Source organism: Apus apus, chromosome 5, assembly GCF_020740795.1.
Source record: "Apus apus isolate bApuApu2 chromosome 5, bApuApu2.pri.cur, whole genome shotgun sequence".
Taxonomy (NCBI): Eukaryota; Metazoa; Chordata; class Aves; order Apodiformes; family Apodidae; genus Apus; species Apus apus.
This window is the reverse complement of record NC_067286.1, coordinates 60,003,308-60,023,688: the sequence shown is the minus strand read 5'-3', so window position 1 is coordinate 60,023,688 and position 20,381 is coordinate 60,003,308. Positions and strand designations below refer to the sequence as shown.

The 20,381-nt window shown below is 38.6% G+C and overlaps 1 protein-coding gene across 3 annotated transcripts in view; it reads left to right on the top strand.

Annotated features, from left to right (window-relative positions):
* The window catches only part of SLC38A6 (solute carrier family 38 member 6), a 40,563-nt gene that overhangs the window by 8,582 nt on the left and 11,600 nt on the right, over nt 1–20,381 (top strand). For all 3 annotated transcript variants that reach the window (XM_051622290.1, XM_051622289.1, XM_051622291.1), the window contains exons 5-8: nt 415–454; nt 11,315–11,393; nt 16,243–16,325; nt 16,796–16,854. In XM_051622290.1, the coding sequence (XP_051478250.1) occupies nt 415–454; nt 11,315–11,393; nt 16,243–16,325; nt 16,796–16,854 (261 nt within the window). The remainder of the gene's footprint in view (nt 1–414; nt 455–11,314; nt 11,394–16,242; nt 16,326–16,795; nt 16,855–20,381) is intronic.

The window sequence follows — 20,381 nt, the reverse complement described above, 5'->3', positions numbered from 1 at the left end:
AAATATTCAGGGTTTTGGAGTGAGAAAGTAGCTTGTAGAAATCTTTGCTGTGTGTCTTTTCAGAGGTGAATTATTGCTTTAATTAGTACTCACCTGATGTCAGAATGCAATTACCCTTTTTCAGTTATTTAAAAACTTCATCTTCTGCAGAACAGGCTTCACTCTGTAACTTCTCTGGTTTTGTCATCTCACTATGTCCAGGGAGATTTTTTGGTCTTTATATTCATTTTAGATCGCATTGGTTTCCATGTGTTAAAGTCTTCAGTAAAGAGAAGATGCCCTTCCTTTCAGTATTAGTTATCACTTCTACATCTGGTCTGTTTAAGATACTGCATATGTGTTTTATGACTGCTGTAGACATATGATTTTAGTTATCCTTACCCTTTCTAAAGAAATCAATTTTTTTTTTTATAGGTCCTTGTTGCAATTACAATAATTATCCAGAATATTGGAGGTAAGAAACTTCATGTGCTTGTTATTAACTGAATGGAGTATAACCTCTGCAGTCTACAAAGCTCCACAAGCACCAAAGTCAATAATAAATGCAAGTGTTCTAAAGAGACCAATTAAAAGGACAGAAAACTTTCAGAAAAGCCTTATGTGATCATGCTAAGCAGAAGTGCTGTAGTTGGGGGGGACATACGAGGGGTTGGGGTACTGCATGGCTGGATGTGGAGCACATTCATGATAGCTGGCCTTGCTAATTGGGAGGGCCTGAGGAAGCATCATCTCCTCTAGGCTGTTCCATACCTTTACGTCTGGTAGCTACATTTTATCACATCATGTGTTTTGTCTTTTGCTGTTGGAACTTGCTTATGCATTTTAGTGATTTGTGTAACAACCGAGTACTTACTTAGCCATGAAGTTTCATATGTTCTTTATTAATAGTAGGATTTTTGTTGTAGTTCAGTACCATTTTATTTTATTTTTGAGAGGGTTGTTTATTTTCTGACTTTCATTGTGGGCTGATAATCTGTGTTGTCATATGCTGGGCTGCCCAGTTACATCATTCTTATTTTATCTTCCTTGATGCATGACATAATACAAAGACAGCTAGTGTTGTTCTATTAAAATAATCATCTAAGCATTTACACTCAGATATGTTCACATATTTGGCAGTTATGAAGTAGTAGTGTCCTTAGAAATTAGTTGTCTGAAAGTATAGTGTTTAACAGGACATTTTTACCTTTTTTTGACCATAAGTGGTTTGGATACTTTGAGGAATGAGGCAATTACGTGAAAGCTGCTTCATCTCAATCCCCTGCTCTCAAGAAGATAAACAAGTTCACAAACATAGAAGGAAACAGCGTTCCAGTGCTGGTTATTTTTTCCTTTAGGATTACCTGTACAGTCTAGACAAGTCAGTGATTGCTAGTTTTTGTCACTATGTAGAGACATTGAACTAGACGAAGTAACTGCTTTAATGATAAAACTGGAATATTTTGTTATATTAAAAACTGCAATAGTGAAAAGACTACAAAGCCCAAACATTAATTTCAGGCAGGAATGAATGTATTAATTCCAAGATCAAGGATTATTTATTCACACAGATTTTAGAGAATGTTCTGTAGCAATGAACAGGTTTTTTAATTTCCTTTCCCTTTTCAGTGGACCTCTGAATAAACAGTAGTACAGAAGGAGGGATACATAGTACAGGTTCTGGAGACTCTGGGATTGTGTACAAGACTCTGTGGTCAAAGGAAATATGACTCTCATTTCTTCCTCATAGCAGTTCATAACCTTCTCTGTGTCATTTTTAATAAAATGCAGCTCAGTAACTCTAGAACCCCAAACTAGTGCTGGATATTATCAAACTAGTTATTCTGTCTTCTGCAGTGGACTTCTCTGCCAACAAGTCAGACCTCGTTTGCCAACCATTGGTTTTCCATTTAGCTCGTTAAAAAGTAGGTTATTTGCAAGTTGAAACTCTTCTTCTAAATGTTTTTTAGTGACCTCATTTTGATGGAAGCTTTCAAAACTGTGTTTCAGTTCTTCTGGTTCCAAAGGCAGTATCTTTCATGTGAGAGAATGGTAGTAGTTCACACATCTGGTATGTTTGCTTGCAGAGATCACTTAGTTTCAAACAGGGAAAGCTGACATCTCTCCTCTGAGTCAGTGTTAGTGGCACCAAAACATGCCCCAGTCTGTGAGGAAGGGTGATCCACTGTGGAAACACAGGTTGCAAGTTGGGCCTCCTTGGCACGTTCTCCCATACAGAAGATGTGTTGTGCTGTCATTGCACAGGGCTGTTGCAGCTTCTGTTTAGTATTTGGATTTCTCTCCTGAACAACTGCCTTTGGCAGAGTCCTGGGATGCTGCAGTCCAAGTCAGCAGAGCAGCACTGTCAGGAATTGTCTTTGAAGATAACTGTACTGCAGGCTAACAGGCTCTTAAAAAAAATAATAAAATAATGGAGAGTTCTCTTCACCTCCCACTGAGCTCTGACTTGAAGAAATGCATAGAAAGACATTTTCTTGTCTTTTGGGTCCATATGCAGATTTTTAATGGGAGTGGTGAAACTGTGGAGTGTAGTTTGTCCTGAACAAGAGCCAGGCTGGAATTAAGTGCAAAATGAACCCATTCCCCTTAGTGCCCTTTGGTAGGTGTTCCCCTCTTTTTGTTCTTCTGTCCCTTTGAAGGAACCAGCTGCACTTGTGCCTGTTGGGCAGACATCCAGACTCTGTCAACGTCTCTAATTTCAGAGTAAGGCTAAAAATAAAATTATTTTCTCTTACCTCCTCCATCATCAGACCTGGGCACGTTGCATCATCCGGTATCTGATTTCAAAAGTGATTGGAGGGCATGAGATAATGAATGACGGTTTGTGATTACAACAAGCAGCTTTACTAGGGTTATTGTCACTGTCAGCATCTTGTCTGGGCTTTTGAAAAAGTTTGGTCTGATCATTTCTAAAAATAATTTGAGTGCAGAAGTGATTTACATTTGTTTGTGGTAGAGAGAGCTTTTTAGTAATACTTTTAATATAGTTATGCTTTCTAATTTGTCATCGTGCTTTTCTAAAAAGAAAGCCTAGGCTGCAAATTTGATTTAGACATCCTAATGGTATATGCTTATGGATTTCTACAGATAGGGGTGTTGATTTTTCTACTAGCAGGATACTCAAAACGAGGATTTTTGTACAGCTACAGCAAAGCACTGGTTAATCAAATTTGGAGTTTGAAAGGTTACAAAAAGATTTCAAATACATTGCCTGGAATTTTAATGTATCTTTAATGTGAGTACTCAGCTTTCCTGCAGATTTTTAGCTGTCTTTTGGAACACTTTGTGTTATGTTAATCCAAGTAACACAAATCAAATACCAAAATCCATGTAATTAAAAAGGATTAACTGTGGATGCATCACGTTGATGTTAACTTTGCACTATTCAAATGTAAATTAAGGTAATCTTAAATACTGTGACTTCCAGATTTATAGAATGTATACAAATTCTTAGAGTGATTAAGCTTTGAGAATGTTTGCCTAGCTTTCCTTCTGTCAATATGTGTCTGCTTATTCTTGCAATGTAGGTGTTTGTTAATAAAGTGAAACAAAGAGGTTGAATGGGTTGGCCAGAACTACTTGTTTTTATATAGCTGTTTGTCAGTGTTTTAAGCCAATCTGGGAGTTAGTTAAATAACTAGTGATCAGTTACATGGCAAGTGTCTTCTTCTTGACAGTCGGTTAGTGTGTCTGTGAGGTTGCAAAGTGGACATTAGGAAGGAAGCAATCAAATGCCGTGCTACCAGGTCATTACTTTGTTCATCCACACCCCCCTGAGCCTTTCCTTTCACCCCAGGTCTGTAAGTGGGGTGGTCTTCCAAATGTCTGTTTCATGCCTGCCATGCAGAAGAAGATCTTGAAGGATTTCAGACCTTGTCATGTGTCCTCCAAGATGAGGGAGGGCCCTTGGGGAAGCTGTGCAGCTGGAGGTGCCGAAGGAGCGAGGGAGGCTGCCACGGAAAACGACGTGTTACATGGGTCTGCTGGCTCTTTATGTAATCCTTCCCAGGAGCAACGGGAGTTGGATGGAGTCCCTGCTATTGTTTTAATAGCCTTGTGCTTCTAGGAAGTGATGGATGAGGCACAGTGGGCCAAAGCCCTGGCTCGGCAGCACGCAGCCCTTCCCCCTCTCCTGCCAGGGAAGTTCTTTGAGCTTCCTAGATGCTTCCCAAAGGGGTGAAGGAAGACAGGAATTTCTACCCCTGCAGATGTGGCTGAAAAGGGGGACAGCCCAGAGCTACGTGCCTGGGAGAAAATAAGTAGGAATTTGAAAGCGTATGTAATGAAGTTAGAGAAGGAATTATTTTAGCAAGCCTGGTGGAAAAATGGAGACAAGCACAATAAGGTATTGCACAAGAGCAGCTCCCCGTCTGTTGCCAACACTAACAAATCTTCAGCATTGAGGTCTAGCAGGAGACGTGGGGAGTTCCACAGCCTTCTGCTGCGGGCTGGTATCAGCTGAAGGTCAGTTGCTGCTCCGGGCCGGTGGCCGTGACACGCAGGACCTGCCGGGAGCACGGGGTTAACGATTTAAAGTTTATTAGCAGTGGGATTCGGAGCAGCAGTAGGTAGGACCTGTGGAGCCTAGGTGGTCTGCGTGAGTGTTCTTTGCAGCAGACTTGTATTTTTTTTCCTATTTCTTCCGATAGGCTGAGTTACATGGGGGAGTTCTGGTGCCATCTGGGTAAAGAGCCTGTCCTGGCTTGTACCCCAATGACCATTACCATTGCTGTTCAGCGCTGAGCTTTCCAGACCTTAATTTTACAGAGAATTATTTGCCTTCTAGTATAAATACAGTTTAATTAAGTGTAGTTTCTGTAGCCGGTGCCTGCAGGTTTTGTTTCAACGTTCTGCAGTTAACATGTCCTCAAAGGTACGTGTTTTCCTTCTTTGTAAGAGTAAGGCATGAGGAAAAAAGATTGTTCCCTATCCCTGGAGCACTGTTTATCCTCGGGTCTGCCTGAATGCCATGCAATAAATAGAAGTTACAGGATTAGTTGTGACAGGAGATTCAGCTCTTTAGCTGGATTTTATGGCCTGTTAATACAGTCAACGTGATGGACAATGCACAGGAACCCAGCTATGACTGTAATAACGTGTCACACATGCGTTTTGCTTTCGGGTGGTTGGTGTTTTCCCAGCTCCCCGGAGCAACCCGGGAGGTGTGGGGTGCCCTGGGGCTGGAGCCCTGGGGATGCAGCCCTGGGGCTGGAGCCCTGGGGATGCAGCCCTGGGGATGGAGCCGGGAGGGAGAGGCGGGATGGCGGGGCCCGCGGGTCCTCAGCGCCCCCTGCCGGCCCCGCCTGCAGCCTCATGCCACACACCCCCCTTTTCTCCTGCTTTATTTCCCTTTTTTCCTGCTTTATTTCCCCTTTTTTTTTTTGTGAGGTAAACAGTGCAGTATTTAACTTGGGAATTTGCCTGGGGCAGGTGTTTTGCGTGCTTTCTGTGTGCATTTTTGTTTTGCACGTGTTTATCCCGTCCCCCACCCCCCGAGTTTATCCATTCTGAAATTTAGTTTTTAAAGTTTTTACAAAATTTGTCTCAAATATAAATGGGGGTGGGTGGGAATATCTTTCTTTTTGTTATCAGAGCACAATACTCTACAAACTTCGAAAACAAATTGGTGGCACGAGTCACAGAGTAATAAAATACAGCTTGTTGTGTGCTGAGACCTTCATTGTTAATACCTTAAGAAATTTCTGAGCTTCCTTTATGGAAAATCTGTTTTAGAACAAACTTGAATGTTTGTTTTCACAGCGCTGTTTGCTTTTTGACCTGAAAGCCTAATTATCCTTACTGATTCAAAGTGAGGATTTCCAGTGCAGAACTGCCTTAATTAGGGGCAGGTTTGTCAGCTCCTGTGCTAATTGAACAATTGATGACCCATGCTCCTGTGTTTTCATATTGCAGCAAATGGTTGTTGGAAGTTTTGATCCTGTAAAGAATATTTAGTCTACTTTAAAGAAAAACACCCAGGAAATTTTGATACTGTAAAGAATATTCAGCCTGCTTTAAAGAAAAATACCCAACAAAAATGCCAACCTGCAGCTATACTTTAGACTGGAATATATGGTGAGCTATGTAGATAACATTTCAGTGTTATTAGCATAACTGTACAAATCCAATTAAATGAATGGAGTTTTTACTGAAATAAATCTGCTGCCTACGCGTTCCATGTGGAATAAGAAGGTTTTTGTTTTTGTTTTAAGCTTGCTATAGGGTAAGTTCCAGAGTAATTCAGGTAAAAAAAGTTAGAAGGGAAGCAGGGGAGTGGAAGTTCATCAAGATGAGTGTCCATAATGTGAAAACTAAGCAAAGAATTCAACAACCTCTTTCTGTTCTCGGAACTTCTCCCTATGAACAAATATTCCATCTCCTTTCACTCACTCAATTCTACATCAGTATTTAAAAGCAAACAAATTATTCCAACAAATTCCTTTGGTTTTGGAGCTTTCACTAGGAGGAAATACTAAAAACAATACATTCCATAATTGGGAAATTTCTTACAATCAAATATGTGGGGATTCATTGCAAAATGAAAACAAAAGAGCATGTTCTTAAGGCCATATGATGTGAGAGCTAAAATAGTTGCTGGTTTTTCAGTGGCATCCATGCATCATTCCTGATGTTTCCACAATGCAGATTGCTTACAAGGGGCTCAATGCAGTACTGAAGTACTTCCTAGCTTGCTATTCCATTCTAATTCTTTGCAAGGAAAAATGGGAGCTTACCCAAAATCTTAGCTAGTTTCACTTTCTTTCTTGAAATCCTTCCCTGCTTTCCTTTTTAACGTTGTCACGTTGCTTGGATTAGGACAGATTCCATTTTAAACAACCTTCATGGCAGCAAAGGGAGACACAAGCCCAAGGGGGTTTGTCACATACAGTTGCTGTGAAAGATCCAGCTCCATTGGGCTGGAGTGTGTTTATTCTGCTATTTCTATCTTTCAGTTTCTAATCTTTTCAATATTTGGGGGAAAAAATAGGGATCTTGATGACTGAACTCTTTAGAGGATGAGAGTTAGATGTATTTTCACTTAATTATATATAGGCATTTGTGAGGAATCTCTTGTCTCAGCTGGCATTCCCCCAAGCTTCCTCTGTCTGCTTGTCCTGACTCCCAAATCAGCACCCCTCTTTTTTTAAGAAGAGCTGAACAGCCAGTGTGCCTGTGTTGATACAGTCTGTTTTTCCCCAGCCCCTGTCTTCTCCTACATGAAGTTTGGAGGGCAGCTTCATTCTGTTTTTGCACAGGGCTTAATAACGTGAGACACCTTTACAGCACTTTAATATGATCTGCTATGTTGGTAGCTGAGGAAAAACTAATTGGAAGAGTTAAATTCAGTCCCTTCAGTTAAATGATTTGAAGGGATTTATCACCAGCCAAGTTCTAAGGAAGGAATATGTTACGTATTTACACATAAATTTAATGTACGTATTCTCTTGCATCATTGCAGTAGACTTCAGCAGTTGATGTTTTTGGGGTAGGATAATAAGGAAAAGTTATACTTCTTTTTCTGTTAACCAAAAAGCAACTCACGTATGTGATTTTTAAGGTTGGGCTACTTCAGAAGAGGTGTTTTGGAACCTATTTTAAAAACAAAACAAAACATAACCTTAGCCTCCCTGTTCTACAGCCACTAATGTTTTATCAGGTCGGAGCACTTATGCTCAATGTTACACAATATTGTAGCACAATAAGGACATTCTGAATCATGTATGCATAGTATGTATATTTATAGAGAGTCATATATCATGGTGGCACTACAGGTTATAATAATGAAAGTGTAAAGCAAGTACCCTATTTTATATTTTACAGACTTTTTTTTTTCAGTCAAAGAGCCAAGTTTTAAGACTTGGCAAATTGTATGTATTTAAAGAATGTAATTTCTTGCTGCTTTTAAGACAGTGGTAAGCCTGTTGAATAGTATGGTACTAATATAATGTTAATTTCTGCTGAATACTGTTTTATGGCATTTCTGTGTCAAGGCCTATTGAAAAGTTCAAACCTGCTTAGTTTTCCATCAAGTAGCTCTTGATGCATACTGAAATTACTTAAAAATAACATAATAGATGCAAATGTAAGACCTAAAAATCAGAAAGCAACCATACGGAAGTTGCTCGTGTAGTTGTAGCTCAGCCCTTCTTGCTTCTGCATCTTGCTGAAGCCTCAAATGATGTCATTTTACACCACTCGTTCTGCAGGAAACTCGTTCTGCCTCATTCAGTGCCAAAGATAGAGGTCTCGTGTTGCAAAGAAAAGGTGACACGAAGAAAACATAACATTCTTTTTTCATTTAGGGGCTGAGACTGGGTTGCAAGAGCAGTGCCTTCTGCTCTCATACTGAGTGCGTGCAAGGGGGGCAAATCCTGAAGGGAATGTTGCTTCTGACATCTGCTAATATTCTTTTTTGAACACTTTAAAAGGTGAATATGTGTTTATTTTAATTTTTGTATGTTATAAAAAGTGCCTTTAAAATTAGCCATTGAAACCTGGAAATTATTTTCAAAATGACAGAGGAAGTCAGTACTTGGGAAGTGGGGTAAACCAAAGCACGAGGTGTGCTTTTCGTTGTGTTCACTTGTGTCACAGTTCAGCCTTGTGACTGTGTAATCTCTTCCTTCCGTTGCACATTAAGTCTGCCAAGGATAACTGACGTTTCATTTTTCCTATATAACTTGACAAGGCCTGGGTTGGGGCGGGTGTCAGGGAAGTTAAGTGAAATTTCTTATTTGGAGCAAAGGATTCATGACTTCTTGTCTGTGGTGCCTCATGCACTTTGCTCCTACTTGAGGTCACTTTTTCATCTCGCTGTGTCCCTTTTTCAAAAGGCTTCGCTGTTTTGGTTTCAGCTTTAAAAAACGGTGTTCTTTGCTGCCTTTGTAGTGCGTTTCAGAGAGATAGAGACACAGTGGTTAGTGTCTCTTCTTTCATGCTGAGTAAAGCTACAAGGAGCTGCTGCTTGTGAGGAGAATTACAGCTGTGTTTCTAGGTGAAGAAAAAGCAGAATTTGACTTTTTAAACTATTTAATGTGGCCGTCTTGCTCAGATTTATGTACGAGATTCATCATCTTATCTAAGCATCAGGTTATAAACCAAGTTATTACTTATTTTCTTCATCTTCTAGAACCAACAAGAGAATATAAACTGGCAACAACAACAACAACAAATTCTACTGTGTGAGATTGTTTCCCATATGCCCAGAGAAAGGAAGAAAGATGCACACAAACGTTTACATGTGCAAGTTTCTTGGTGCGTGATTGGTTCCCTACTTAGGAGTGGAATTCAGTGAAATCGGACCCCTCTTTTAAAAACAAAGAGTAAGCGCACAACAAAGGATAAGTGATCAAATGATTAGCCAGAGGCTAACAGGAATGCGAGGGAAGAGTGACAGATTGCGGATTAGGAGGAAATCTGATCTGGAAATTAATTTGAAGCTTTCTGTAGCTGAGGCTGCAAAAGAGCTAATTTTGAAGTCTTTCTGAAGGATCTAAATACATGAAAATTCTGACTTGCTTGTGTAGAAAGGATCGTATAAAGCAAGAAAAGACAAGCTAATAGATAAATGAAACTGAATTATAATTTAGAAGAATTTTCCTTCCTGCCCCCCCCCCAATTTAATTTTTGAAAAATCTGTCTTTGCTTAGGGTGAAATACAGATCTGCCTGTAGCTTAGTGTGAGAAATTTTATTTCTTTACAGATTTTGGTGATTTAGAAATACGCATGCTGTAAGGATCTGTGTCATCTCTCATTACATTCTGTTTTATGCAAAAAGGAGAGTAAAATCAGGACAGCAGATAAATACCTCACCAGGCACAATCAACAGCTACATGTCAACAGGAAATATACTTAAATCTTGGGAGAACCCGGGCTTTTAATTATGAAGTGAATGTTTCTTTATTTAGTGATTTAGCAAATGGTTTTAATTTAACCTTGCGGTAGGTAGATGTCACTTGGTATTAATACAGTTCTCTTTCTTTATAGAGACCACATTCCCTTTCTTCAGAGTTTAACATTAACTGCCGTGGTACGGTAGTGTTGGAGTCCACACGTTTTTTAAGGTTCAAAATATTCCTTGTAAAAAAAAACAACACAACTAACTTATTAAGAAATCAGCTTGCAGAGGTTTGCTGGTTTACCTTTTAAAAAACTGTGCTTTAATTTTAAAGTATTAATAAATCAACCACAGCAAAATTCTAAAGAACTAATAAATCTAGAGCCAGTAAAACTTAAATACAACAGATGAATTTTTTGTCAAGATTTAAATGTAACTAAACTTTTGTTGGCACGTTGCTAGAATTACTTGCTGGCAAAGGGTGCAAATTAATAACAAAGCCTGAGTGAAACTAGTTGAAGCTGTTTGTAAAGCCTGATTTTTCTGAGCAATTTTCTGCTGGTTTTTGGTGCATATAAATACTTGCTGCTTATGTAAAAGAAAAAAGTTATATGAACAGTATGTGAAGGTATCCGGTTAGAAGTTGTAATTAGAACTCTTACTTACGCCTTTGATAATTTCATATAGTAAAGAAGTGATACAATGAAGTAGCTTTTGGATTTATGTGCATGTGTCAGTGCTTTTTTCTGAGTTGAATTATAAGCACTTAATTTCAAGTCAACACTCCTAGAAGAGAAACTAACAATTTATCTTCCGATTTGCAGTTCCTGGATAGTTCTGTTCTTTCTGTTGTTGGGATTTCCTTGGTAGTGGGTTTAGCATGAGAAGTGGAAATCTGTCACTGGTAATCCTCTTACCTCCAAACGCCAAACCATGCAGTATGTAAAGAACCTTTCAAGTCCTATTCTTATCTTTAAATTTCTGTCATGCATGTATTAAGTACGACAGCAATTGAACAGCAGTAAAGACTGAGTCTTTTTAAAAGCCTATTGTATTAATAGAAACAAATCTTATTTATTCTTGTCATTAACAAGGTCTTATAAAGAGTAAAGGGGAAGAAGTGCTGCAGCCTTGTAGTCTGTCTCTAGCCTGTAGGTCTGTATTCCCAGGTAAAAGGTCAGATCTATATTTTGTATTGCTTTGCCTTTTTGTCCTTTGGATTGTGTATTCCTGGTTTCAAGACTCACATCCTAACAGTCACTCTGGAGGCATTAGCTAACATCAGGGCAACACTCAGGGATTGGCAACTATTTTTAAAGGAAGTACAAGAGAAAATAAATTCTGATTCTGGTGCCATGGTGTCTAATATATAGCTGATATGTTCCAATTGTAACCACTCTGGTTAAGTCATGCTCATTGTTACAATCAGAGTTATTGGTATTCTTCTACTGAATCTGTTCTGCTTTTGTTTGCAGCTATGTCATCTTATCTTTTAATTGTCAAGTCTGAGCTTCCTGGTGCTGTTGCAGGGTTCTTAAGTGGAGACGAGAGTGGGTAAGGAAAAATGCCTCATACGGTCTGTCCTTGTCTGGAAGAAGAAAGTGGTTCAGGAGTGCTGAAGGAGATGAGTACTGACACTTCCCTCTGATCTCAAATGCTAAAAAAATTAGTTATTTACAGGAGTTCTTGGGATATGAAATGTATTTGGCATGTGCAAACCTTCTGCAGCGCAGACGCACAGAGTGTGATCCGTTCTTTCCTCACAGCAATTTCCCATCAGAGGACCTTAAAGTCAGTGGCAAAACTCCATCTACAGAAATCTCCCTTCTGTAAAAACTTAACAGGGGAAGGAGGAGGGAGAGGAGGAGAAAGATTTAAACTGCTGTCATGTTATCACTCACATATTTCAGAACCACAGTACAAAAACTGGCAGACATTTAAATTTAAATATTTTGTTGTCTTGCTCCAGTAATTGGACTTGTCTTGGGAAGAATGCCAGGTTTCCAGACTTGGTTTATAATTCCCTAACTTGGCTCCCTGTAAAGAAATTATTATTTGCAATTGAGCTATAAAGCTGTATGTAAGGACTGTCCCCCTCTGATTTCTACCAGAACTGCTGCAAGAAATCTGTGCATGTGCTAAGACAAACATCGCAGCTTCAGCACTGAAAGATCTTGTTCCAGTTGTTCCAGTGCTGCTGTGCATAACACTGTATCTTAGATTGTGTTACAACTGTTTTTCCAAACGGCTGGTTTTGAAATGTTTTGAGCTCAAAATTTTTCTGTATTGAAGTGGTGGTGGAATTGTCTCAAGGCTGTCTGATGTTGTATTATTCCTGAATGTTGTGGGTGAATTTTAAGTTTGAAATCAGTTTTTTAAAAGGTACTTTAGTTCATTTCATATTTTGTCACTTATAACTTTTCCATTTTATAACAAACATTTTGAGGAATGAAGTGTGGTGGTCATCTTGCTTTGTGTCTTTGTGCCCTCCTGGCCCTTGCAATAATGTTTTCAGTAAGGGGCTTTTTTCTGTTGTTTTAAAACTATTATGTTTTATTTATGTATGTCATATTTAGTCTGCTGATGTATCTCTTCCAGTTGTGGTAGTCATCAGCTTTTCATCTGAGTGCTATCACCTTCTCCTTTAAGATCATACTTTTAACTTTGCTCTTCATACACAGTGGTGTTGAGCCTGCCACTTTATCTGCTGCATGTGCCTTCCAGGTTGTCCCCAAATTTAGCATATGACATCACTTACTGCTGCTTTTAATTTTACATCACCACTGCAAAGTGACTTTTCCCAACAGAGATAATGCTTTTAAACAAAGAGCTTGTGCAGACTTGAAACAGGTAGAAGAATCTGGAAGTTCTGCATGCATGCATACTGCTAAAAGGATTGTTCTGTCTAAAAAAGGCAGTGTAAACAACTTTTTTATGGAACTGCCTATTTGATAACACTCTCAGCAGCTTTCAGTGCTTATCAGGGTCCTAGTGCAGAACATGCAGACAGATTACAGAAGCTGAAGTGATAACTACAACTCACCTGAGCCATGGTAGTTCTCGGTGCACTGTTAGCACTGCCACCACCCATCCTTTTTAGTTGAAATTACAGTTTGAGGTGGGAATGAAGTTGAATTTTGCGTTTTGAAAGAGCTGAAGTTGTCCACAGGAATAGTAAACACAGCTCAAGTGGTAAGCTGTCAGTCCATGTCTCATACTGTTTCTGTCTCTGTTACTGTGAGTTCTTCCACTGAATGAGGTTTATTTGACACAATATGACTCCTCTGTTCTTTTTCCAAGCAAGTGTTTCAAATGCAATGATCAAGCAGTATTCCAGGTGCATGCAGAAAGCTGGCCTTCTCTGTATGCCCACATCTATATTTCATATATTTTGCAATCTTAATTGCCATGGCAGATCATAATCCTTTCTATGTATTTGTGTGATGTGCTCTAGGTGATCCTGCTCTGTCATGAGAGTTGGGATAGATGATCTTTCAAGGTCCCTTCCAACCCCTAAGATTCTGTGACTCTGTGATTTCTTTGCAGATGCTAAGAGTGGGTTTTTTTACTTAACACGTTTTAAATTGTGGGAAATTGTTCAACAGAACTAGTTAATCAGATATGAACCCTAAGCAGCAACTTATTTATGCAAAGGCCATAAATATCGACTAGTTTGATTGAACTATTTTAACTAGACCACTTGTTTCCAGATGTGGCTGCACAACTGTTTGAGCTTTTTTTTTTTTGTTAAATCATTAAAGCACCTGATACACTTGCACGTGGGAGCTCAATTTATCTTCAACTGTATCAAAAGTGTCAGTTAAACTATCTGTGAAAAATATTTTATATGCATATAGCATTGCAAAGCATACTTTTGGGAAAGCCATTTAAAGAATGTTTTACCCCTTGAATTACTTTTATAGATAAAGGTTAACAGGTGTGTGTGTGTGTTTGAAAGGCTCTGAGCCAGTGTGCAATATGTTCATGTCTTTATTAAAAACCAAAAACATACGTTATGAGCACTTGTTAATTGTGAGTTGTTTCAGTCTGCCTGTATAATAAGAATTCCACATAGTTTTGATGACACAAACATAATTTCAAATAAGGATTGTGTTTAAAAAGTTGTAATTTGTGAGCCCTCTGTTAACATTTAATGACCCTGTCAGGATGATATGATTGTTGCAATTAAGTTGTCTTGCTTGTGTGTTATATAATTGATATGGACTGAGAGTAAGATCCTAATATAGAACATGTGAATTTGTTGTCCTGTTGCATTCAGGAATGAAATTACTGCAATTTATAAATGTCTGCTTTTAGTTAAAACGTGGGGGAGGGAGGAGGAACATCTGCATGCCAAAGAGTTTTCAGTAGAGTCAGGGATTTATATTCCACAGTTCACATTTGGAACACTTGTGTCATATGGGATTACATTTGCAGATCAAACTGATTTTAAAGGCAGTATCAAAACATTTATTCTGCCTTTGGAAAATCAGTGCATTTCTACAACAGTACTTTGAGGAAAAGACAGACACATTTTTTGATAAGCAGTAAATGGTCCATCTTTTAAAATAAAATAATTGATACTCCAAAATTAAGCTGTTAACAATTTTTTTTTTTCTTCTGCACATCACCTTTTTCCCCCTCCTCCATAAATGTTTTTTCATTTACCATAAAGTAACAAAAATAATTTTTCCTCTGTCCTGCTGAGCTAGTGAGCTATGATGGCAACTGTGGATTTGCCACATGCTTAGAACCAGGAGACTTAATAAAGAGGTCCCACATGTACACATCAGAGGCATTTTAGCTGACCTTACATATAATGCAGCATTTATTATACTTTTGCTTGCTGGTAACACTGTTCACTGTAGGATGAACATCCAGCATACCAGGAAAGAAAGGAAAAATATAAAAATATGTGAATGCTCAATGCTACATGAAGAATACTGCAGCGGGGAGCTGATCTTGTCCAAGTTGCTTTTTCACTGTAGCAGTAACAGACCTAGGCTACTGATGTATTTTGATTAATTTTTAATATAGATATTGTCACTTGAGGGTTACTTTGATTTTTGATACAGGGAAGAAGCCCTCAAATTTCTCTGTTCATTTATATTACACATTTTCAAACAAGTGTCACAAGTGGTTGTCCACAATGTAGGACAGTAGTTAATATGTGCATATAGTAATTTTTCTTTAACACAGGTGTTATGCTCCTTTCCTTATGATAACTTGAGGTGCTGCCTGTTTATTAGGTGCTAACCATATCCTGGACTAAATAAACTTGAAGGTCAAAGGCCAAGGTGTTTATAGGTAGTAAAGTCAGGGGCTGATGTGCAAGATGTTTATCAGTACAGGATATGGTTATTACCAAGTTAGGGAGAGCCACCCTCAAGATGTTTGTTTCTTAACAACTTCTACATCTGTACTTTTGTCAGTTTGGAGATGAGATTTCAATATTTTGAGAGATTTTGAATGCATTATCACATAATCTGCTCCCTCTACAATGTTTTTTTTATACCTATAGTTTTATGTATAAACATTATACCTGATTTCATTAGCATAATTTTCATCCCTTCTGTCTTTTAATTTTTTGTGTGAATGTGCTCAAAGAATGAGTGATCACATTGTGCAAAGTTACAAGATAAGTAAGTCCTCTCTTGCTCTTCTTTCTTATATCACATATGGACAGCAAACTTAATTTCAGATTAACTGAAAGCTGATTTACTTGTTGTTTTCTTCTGTTATTTGAACTCTGTAATGATAAATGTAAGGGAAGTTGGGCAGAAGAGAGGAAAAAAAAAAAAGAAGAGAAAGCTGGCATGGTTAGAAAAGATAACTGAATTTCCAAACAGGTATCTTAGCTTTCCCTTTCACACTTCTTGGAAGTGGTAGGGAACTAAGGTCACGTAGGAGTAAAAGACTGGAAGGGAAGTTCAGCTCGAAGTGGGAATGAATGTTGCTGTTTCATCCCGTTGTGTAAACATACAACTCCGTGTAATCCAATTCAGGATGCGTGTAGTGCACCATACAGGTACTTCTGTTGGAAATCTGTAGAGAATGAAATACCTTGCCCTCTGATCATTGCTTTGAATAAAGGCAAGGGTTTGCATATTGTGCTGCTTTGCACACATCAGGCCCCTGCTCCATGGAGGTACTTGCCTACGGAGCTTTGCCTGCAGTGCTGGTTTGTTATGGGATGTTTCTCTGCATCCTCAATATCTGAGAACGCTTTATTTTATATCATAATATAGAAACTAGAAATATAAATTAATGCAAATAACATGAGGCTGGAAATTTATTTTTCTTGTCCTAGCAGTTACTTTGTCTAAGGTAATGGTTTTGAAGTAGTACATATATTTTAAGACTCTTGAGCTTTGTATCAGTCATAAATAGATTTTTCCAACAGGTCTTGGTACCTTGATGGGAAACTGCTGCTACTGATTACTTCAGTCTGCATTGTTTTTCCTCTGGCTCTTCTTCCTAAAATTGGTGAGTAATTAAAGGAGGGAAGCGAATATTATTCTACTTTAGTAGCAATTACGATTGAAGACTTTAAAACCTTAATGGGTTATTTATTTATTTTAACTGGCAGGGGACTGGTGATGGTGGGGATTACTTAAGTTGTTGCAGTGTGTTCTGCCTTCCAGCCCTGCCTAGTTAACCTATTACTTGGGTTGCAGTAGTATTTTGTCTGCAATACTAAAATAAAATCTTTACAGCAGAACATTAAAGAGCTGCATTTACTTACAGCGTGCCATTAGTGGTAAGCCAGTTCTAATTCTGCCCTACAAAACTACATAAATGATCTGTGACAGGCAGTTGGAATGTTGTTATTCTGAGTCCTAAGCCCCAGATACCAAGCACTGTAATAGAAAACATGCCCAAAATGTAAAGCTTTAGCTGTACATTAGGATCACTTTCCTTATAAATTCTCTTTTATTTTTACTGTTATTTTACAGGCTTTCTTGGCTACACAAGTAGTTTATCATTTTTCTTTATGGTGTACTTTGCTCTGGTGGTAAGTTAAAAATCTGTGCACAGCATATATTTTTTTTTTCTTATTGTTTGAATGTTTTCATAAGCCTGTTTTGAAAGGAATTGTCTTCTCCTCCCCCCTTAACTTTTTATGTGAAATTTAGAGTTTTCTTTAAGTTCAGTATGTACTTGCTTGGACAGATTACTTTTGTTTTGCTGAGGCATGGAAATGTTTATGAACTTCCAAGCATGTGAAAAGATTTAAAATAATTATATTTTGGACTGGTAAATGTAACAATATTTTTGTTTTGCTGACAGTGCAGTGAAGGGAGCTGGCACATATACTTTTGTTTCCCTACTTAGTAATGGAATGGAATTCTGTTTTCTTAGCTTCTAACCATTACTTACTGCAACTAGTGCAGAAGAAAATTTAATATACTCTAAATAAATTAAATTTACATGCATAATGGAGTGACAGGAGTTCAAAAAAAGGCAAAGAAAACTAGAACTTCATTAAGGCAGTTTACAAGATTCATTAATACGTCAATGACCTTATTATTCTTTCCTGCTGAAAGGAAGACTTCTTTTGTCTGAGCCATATGGGGGTTTTTGACCCTGACTTTCACCCTCTCCAGGCCCCTGTGAGGTAGATGTTTCCAAATACCAAAACTGAGACCTGCTAGGCAGATCTAAGAGGGAAAATGTGCCTTTAAGTTGCACAATTTTTGTTCTTGCAGGGGAAAAGTGTGTTAATGCATATGTGTCATGTGTAGTACAGCCAAGCAACTCGCACTCTGTCATATAGGTAAAGAAACAAGAATCTTACTTGGGAGCCTGGAAGAATGTTCCCCCTCTCCCCTGTCATTCTGGCTTGCACTGACTTGCATTTAATACCTGTTTTACAAAGGGATAAACAGAGTTGAAGGCAAGTTGAACAAACATGCCAGCCAGGAGACCCAGGCAATCCATTAGGAACTAAACCATGTGATAAAACGAAACTTAAAAGCTGTCAAAACATCTCCCTAGGGTATCCCTGGAGAATTGCTGTGTTTGTAGGACCTTGGGAAGTATTCTTCCTAAGCTGAGCATTGAGGAGCAGCCACAGGCTCTGGAGAGCTAATGGAAATTCATTTGTAATATTTATAAATTGCCTTAACTTTTGACCTCTCTCCTAAAATTTATCTTAACAAAAAAGAAAGAGAAAAAAAGCAAGCACTAACCATAATGCTGAAATGGGCCTTTGACTGAAGGTCATTGGAAGAGTTTCGAAACAATTTCATCTCCTGAATTTCAAGGGGAGTGTGTATGCAGGTCTGAAGAGAGCTGGTGTATGGATGGATGCATTTGAAAACAATTTTGGGCTCAGAAAAGGCAAGCGTGTAAGCAAGACTTGCCTGCAGACATGTTGAGCTGGGATGATTTAAGCTAGGGTTTCGTTTTGTATCTCTACCAAAAAAATAGGTAAGAAGTACAAATGAAGGAATACATAGACTGCTGGATTTCTTATGAAATGGTTAAATTTGTATGCACTTGTTTAGTGACAAAGAGACAGCCACAGTAAAGCTAATTGAGGACAACATTTTAAAAAGCCATTATGGATCTTAAAAGAAAACTAATGCACTTCACACAATATTTTCTCTGATTTCTTTAGGCATTGAAATTCAGAGGCATTTAACTGTGGTTTACTTTTCATATCTAATTGCTTTGAAATGGGTGATATGTGCTGTTGAAATGGTGCATTAGTTTGCACAATGTTAATTTTTGTATGGCAGATATGTTTTAATTTGTTCCAGAGGAAAACTCTGTTAGTCATATGGAAGTAATACAATTATTTTTTGCATATACAATAATTCTGTGCCTTTTCAAGTGCATACCATCTGTTCAGCTTTTGGCCAGCAAGCCACAGTTTAAATACAGCCTGCAGAAAAGAGGTACAATAGAGAGCTTGTGTCTTGGTCATGGTGGGCTAGGGAGTGCACTGACCAAAAAAGGTCTAGAGACTGCTGCCCCCCAGGTCAAGAGACAGGGAACTGCTGAAGACAGTCCAGTGGAGGGCAACAGAGATGCTTTGGGGGATTGGAGCATCTCCCTTATGAGGAAAGGCTGAGAGAGCTGGGACTCTATAGCCTGGAGAAGAGAAGGCTGAGGGGAGACCTTATTAATGCCTGTAAGTATCTAAAGGGTGGGTGCAGGGAGGATGGAGCCAGACTCTGTTCAGTAGTTCCCAGTGACAGGATGAGGGGCAACAGGCACAAGCTAGAACCTGGAAAGTGCCATTGAAATATGAGGGAAAGCTTCTTTATGGTGAGAGTGACAGAGCCCTGGGACAGGCTGCCCAAGGAGGTTTTGGAGTCCCCTTCCTTGGAGATATTCAAGACCCATCTGGAGTCAGTCCTGTGTAATGCACTTTAGGCAATCCTACTTTAGCAGGGGAGTTGGACTGGATGATGTCTAGAGGTCCCTTCCGGCTGACGGTTCCGTGATACTCTTTGTTCTCTGTGCTCTGCTGTGGGGCTTTGGCAATTCATATCACTTAGTTCCTCTCTGTGCTTCACTACCTTTGCCTTTAAAGTTAATGTACTGGATATAGGCCTCACTTGGAAAAAAGTGGAAACACTGAGTTGAGCTGATCTGGGAGAAGAACAAATACCTCTATCTGTTAATTCAGAGCAAGATTCTGTGAGGTCCAGAGTACTTTTGGTTCTGATTGTTGGATACTTTCCTGACTTGAGTCGTAAGTGAAAAGAAATTAAACGTGATCATTAAACTTCTTTTGTATTGCCTTCCCTCTTGCTGTATTGGATATTGGTGAAGAGCAAAGACAGATTTTTCTTTTCTATTTTTTTTTTTATTTTTTTTAATTTATATTTTTTTGAGGCAGCCCTGTTGGTAGCTTGTTCCGCAAAGGTGTTAATGATTCCTGATGGTATTTTTCTATAACTCATGTTCATGTTCCCAGAACAAAATGAGATGCTGACTGGGCACCTGCCATATGTAATGCATGATGTTATGCACATGGAGCCCCTCTTGGCTGAGTGCTGTCAGTACTGCTGAAATAAAGGGATTCCTGTTTTCCCTCCACAGGATTCGAAAAAGCAACATCGCTGAGGACATAAGAACATTTTGAGCCTCTAACTTTATTTTTAGCAATGTTTTTGGTGTGGGTTTATAATACCCTATTTCCACTAGGACCTCTTTTTAGTTTTTTTTTCCCACTTAAACCCAAATGTTTGTTATACTCAAAAGACAACGTTTATGTGAAATAGGCTTAAAGTTCCAGAGGAAGATTGTGCTGTCTGCATGATTGCTCAGCTAACAGGGCTGTGCTGCCGATTTAAAAATCTCTTTCTTTGGGGGGGACCTCATTAGAAATATGGAATAGACTACAACTGGAAACCCAAACAGATTTGATAAGCAGGTGGGCAAATACAGTTACAGATTTTAAATGTACCTAGTGTGTTTTATAAGGTCTCTTTTTATTTCCATTTCAATCTGTTCTTAATCTGCATTAATTATTAATTTCATTTTTAGAAAAATGTTCTTCAACTTCTTAGGTTTGGCTTGGCTTGT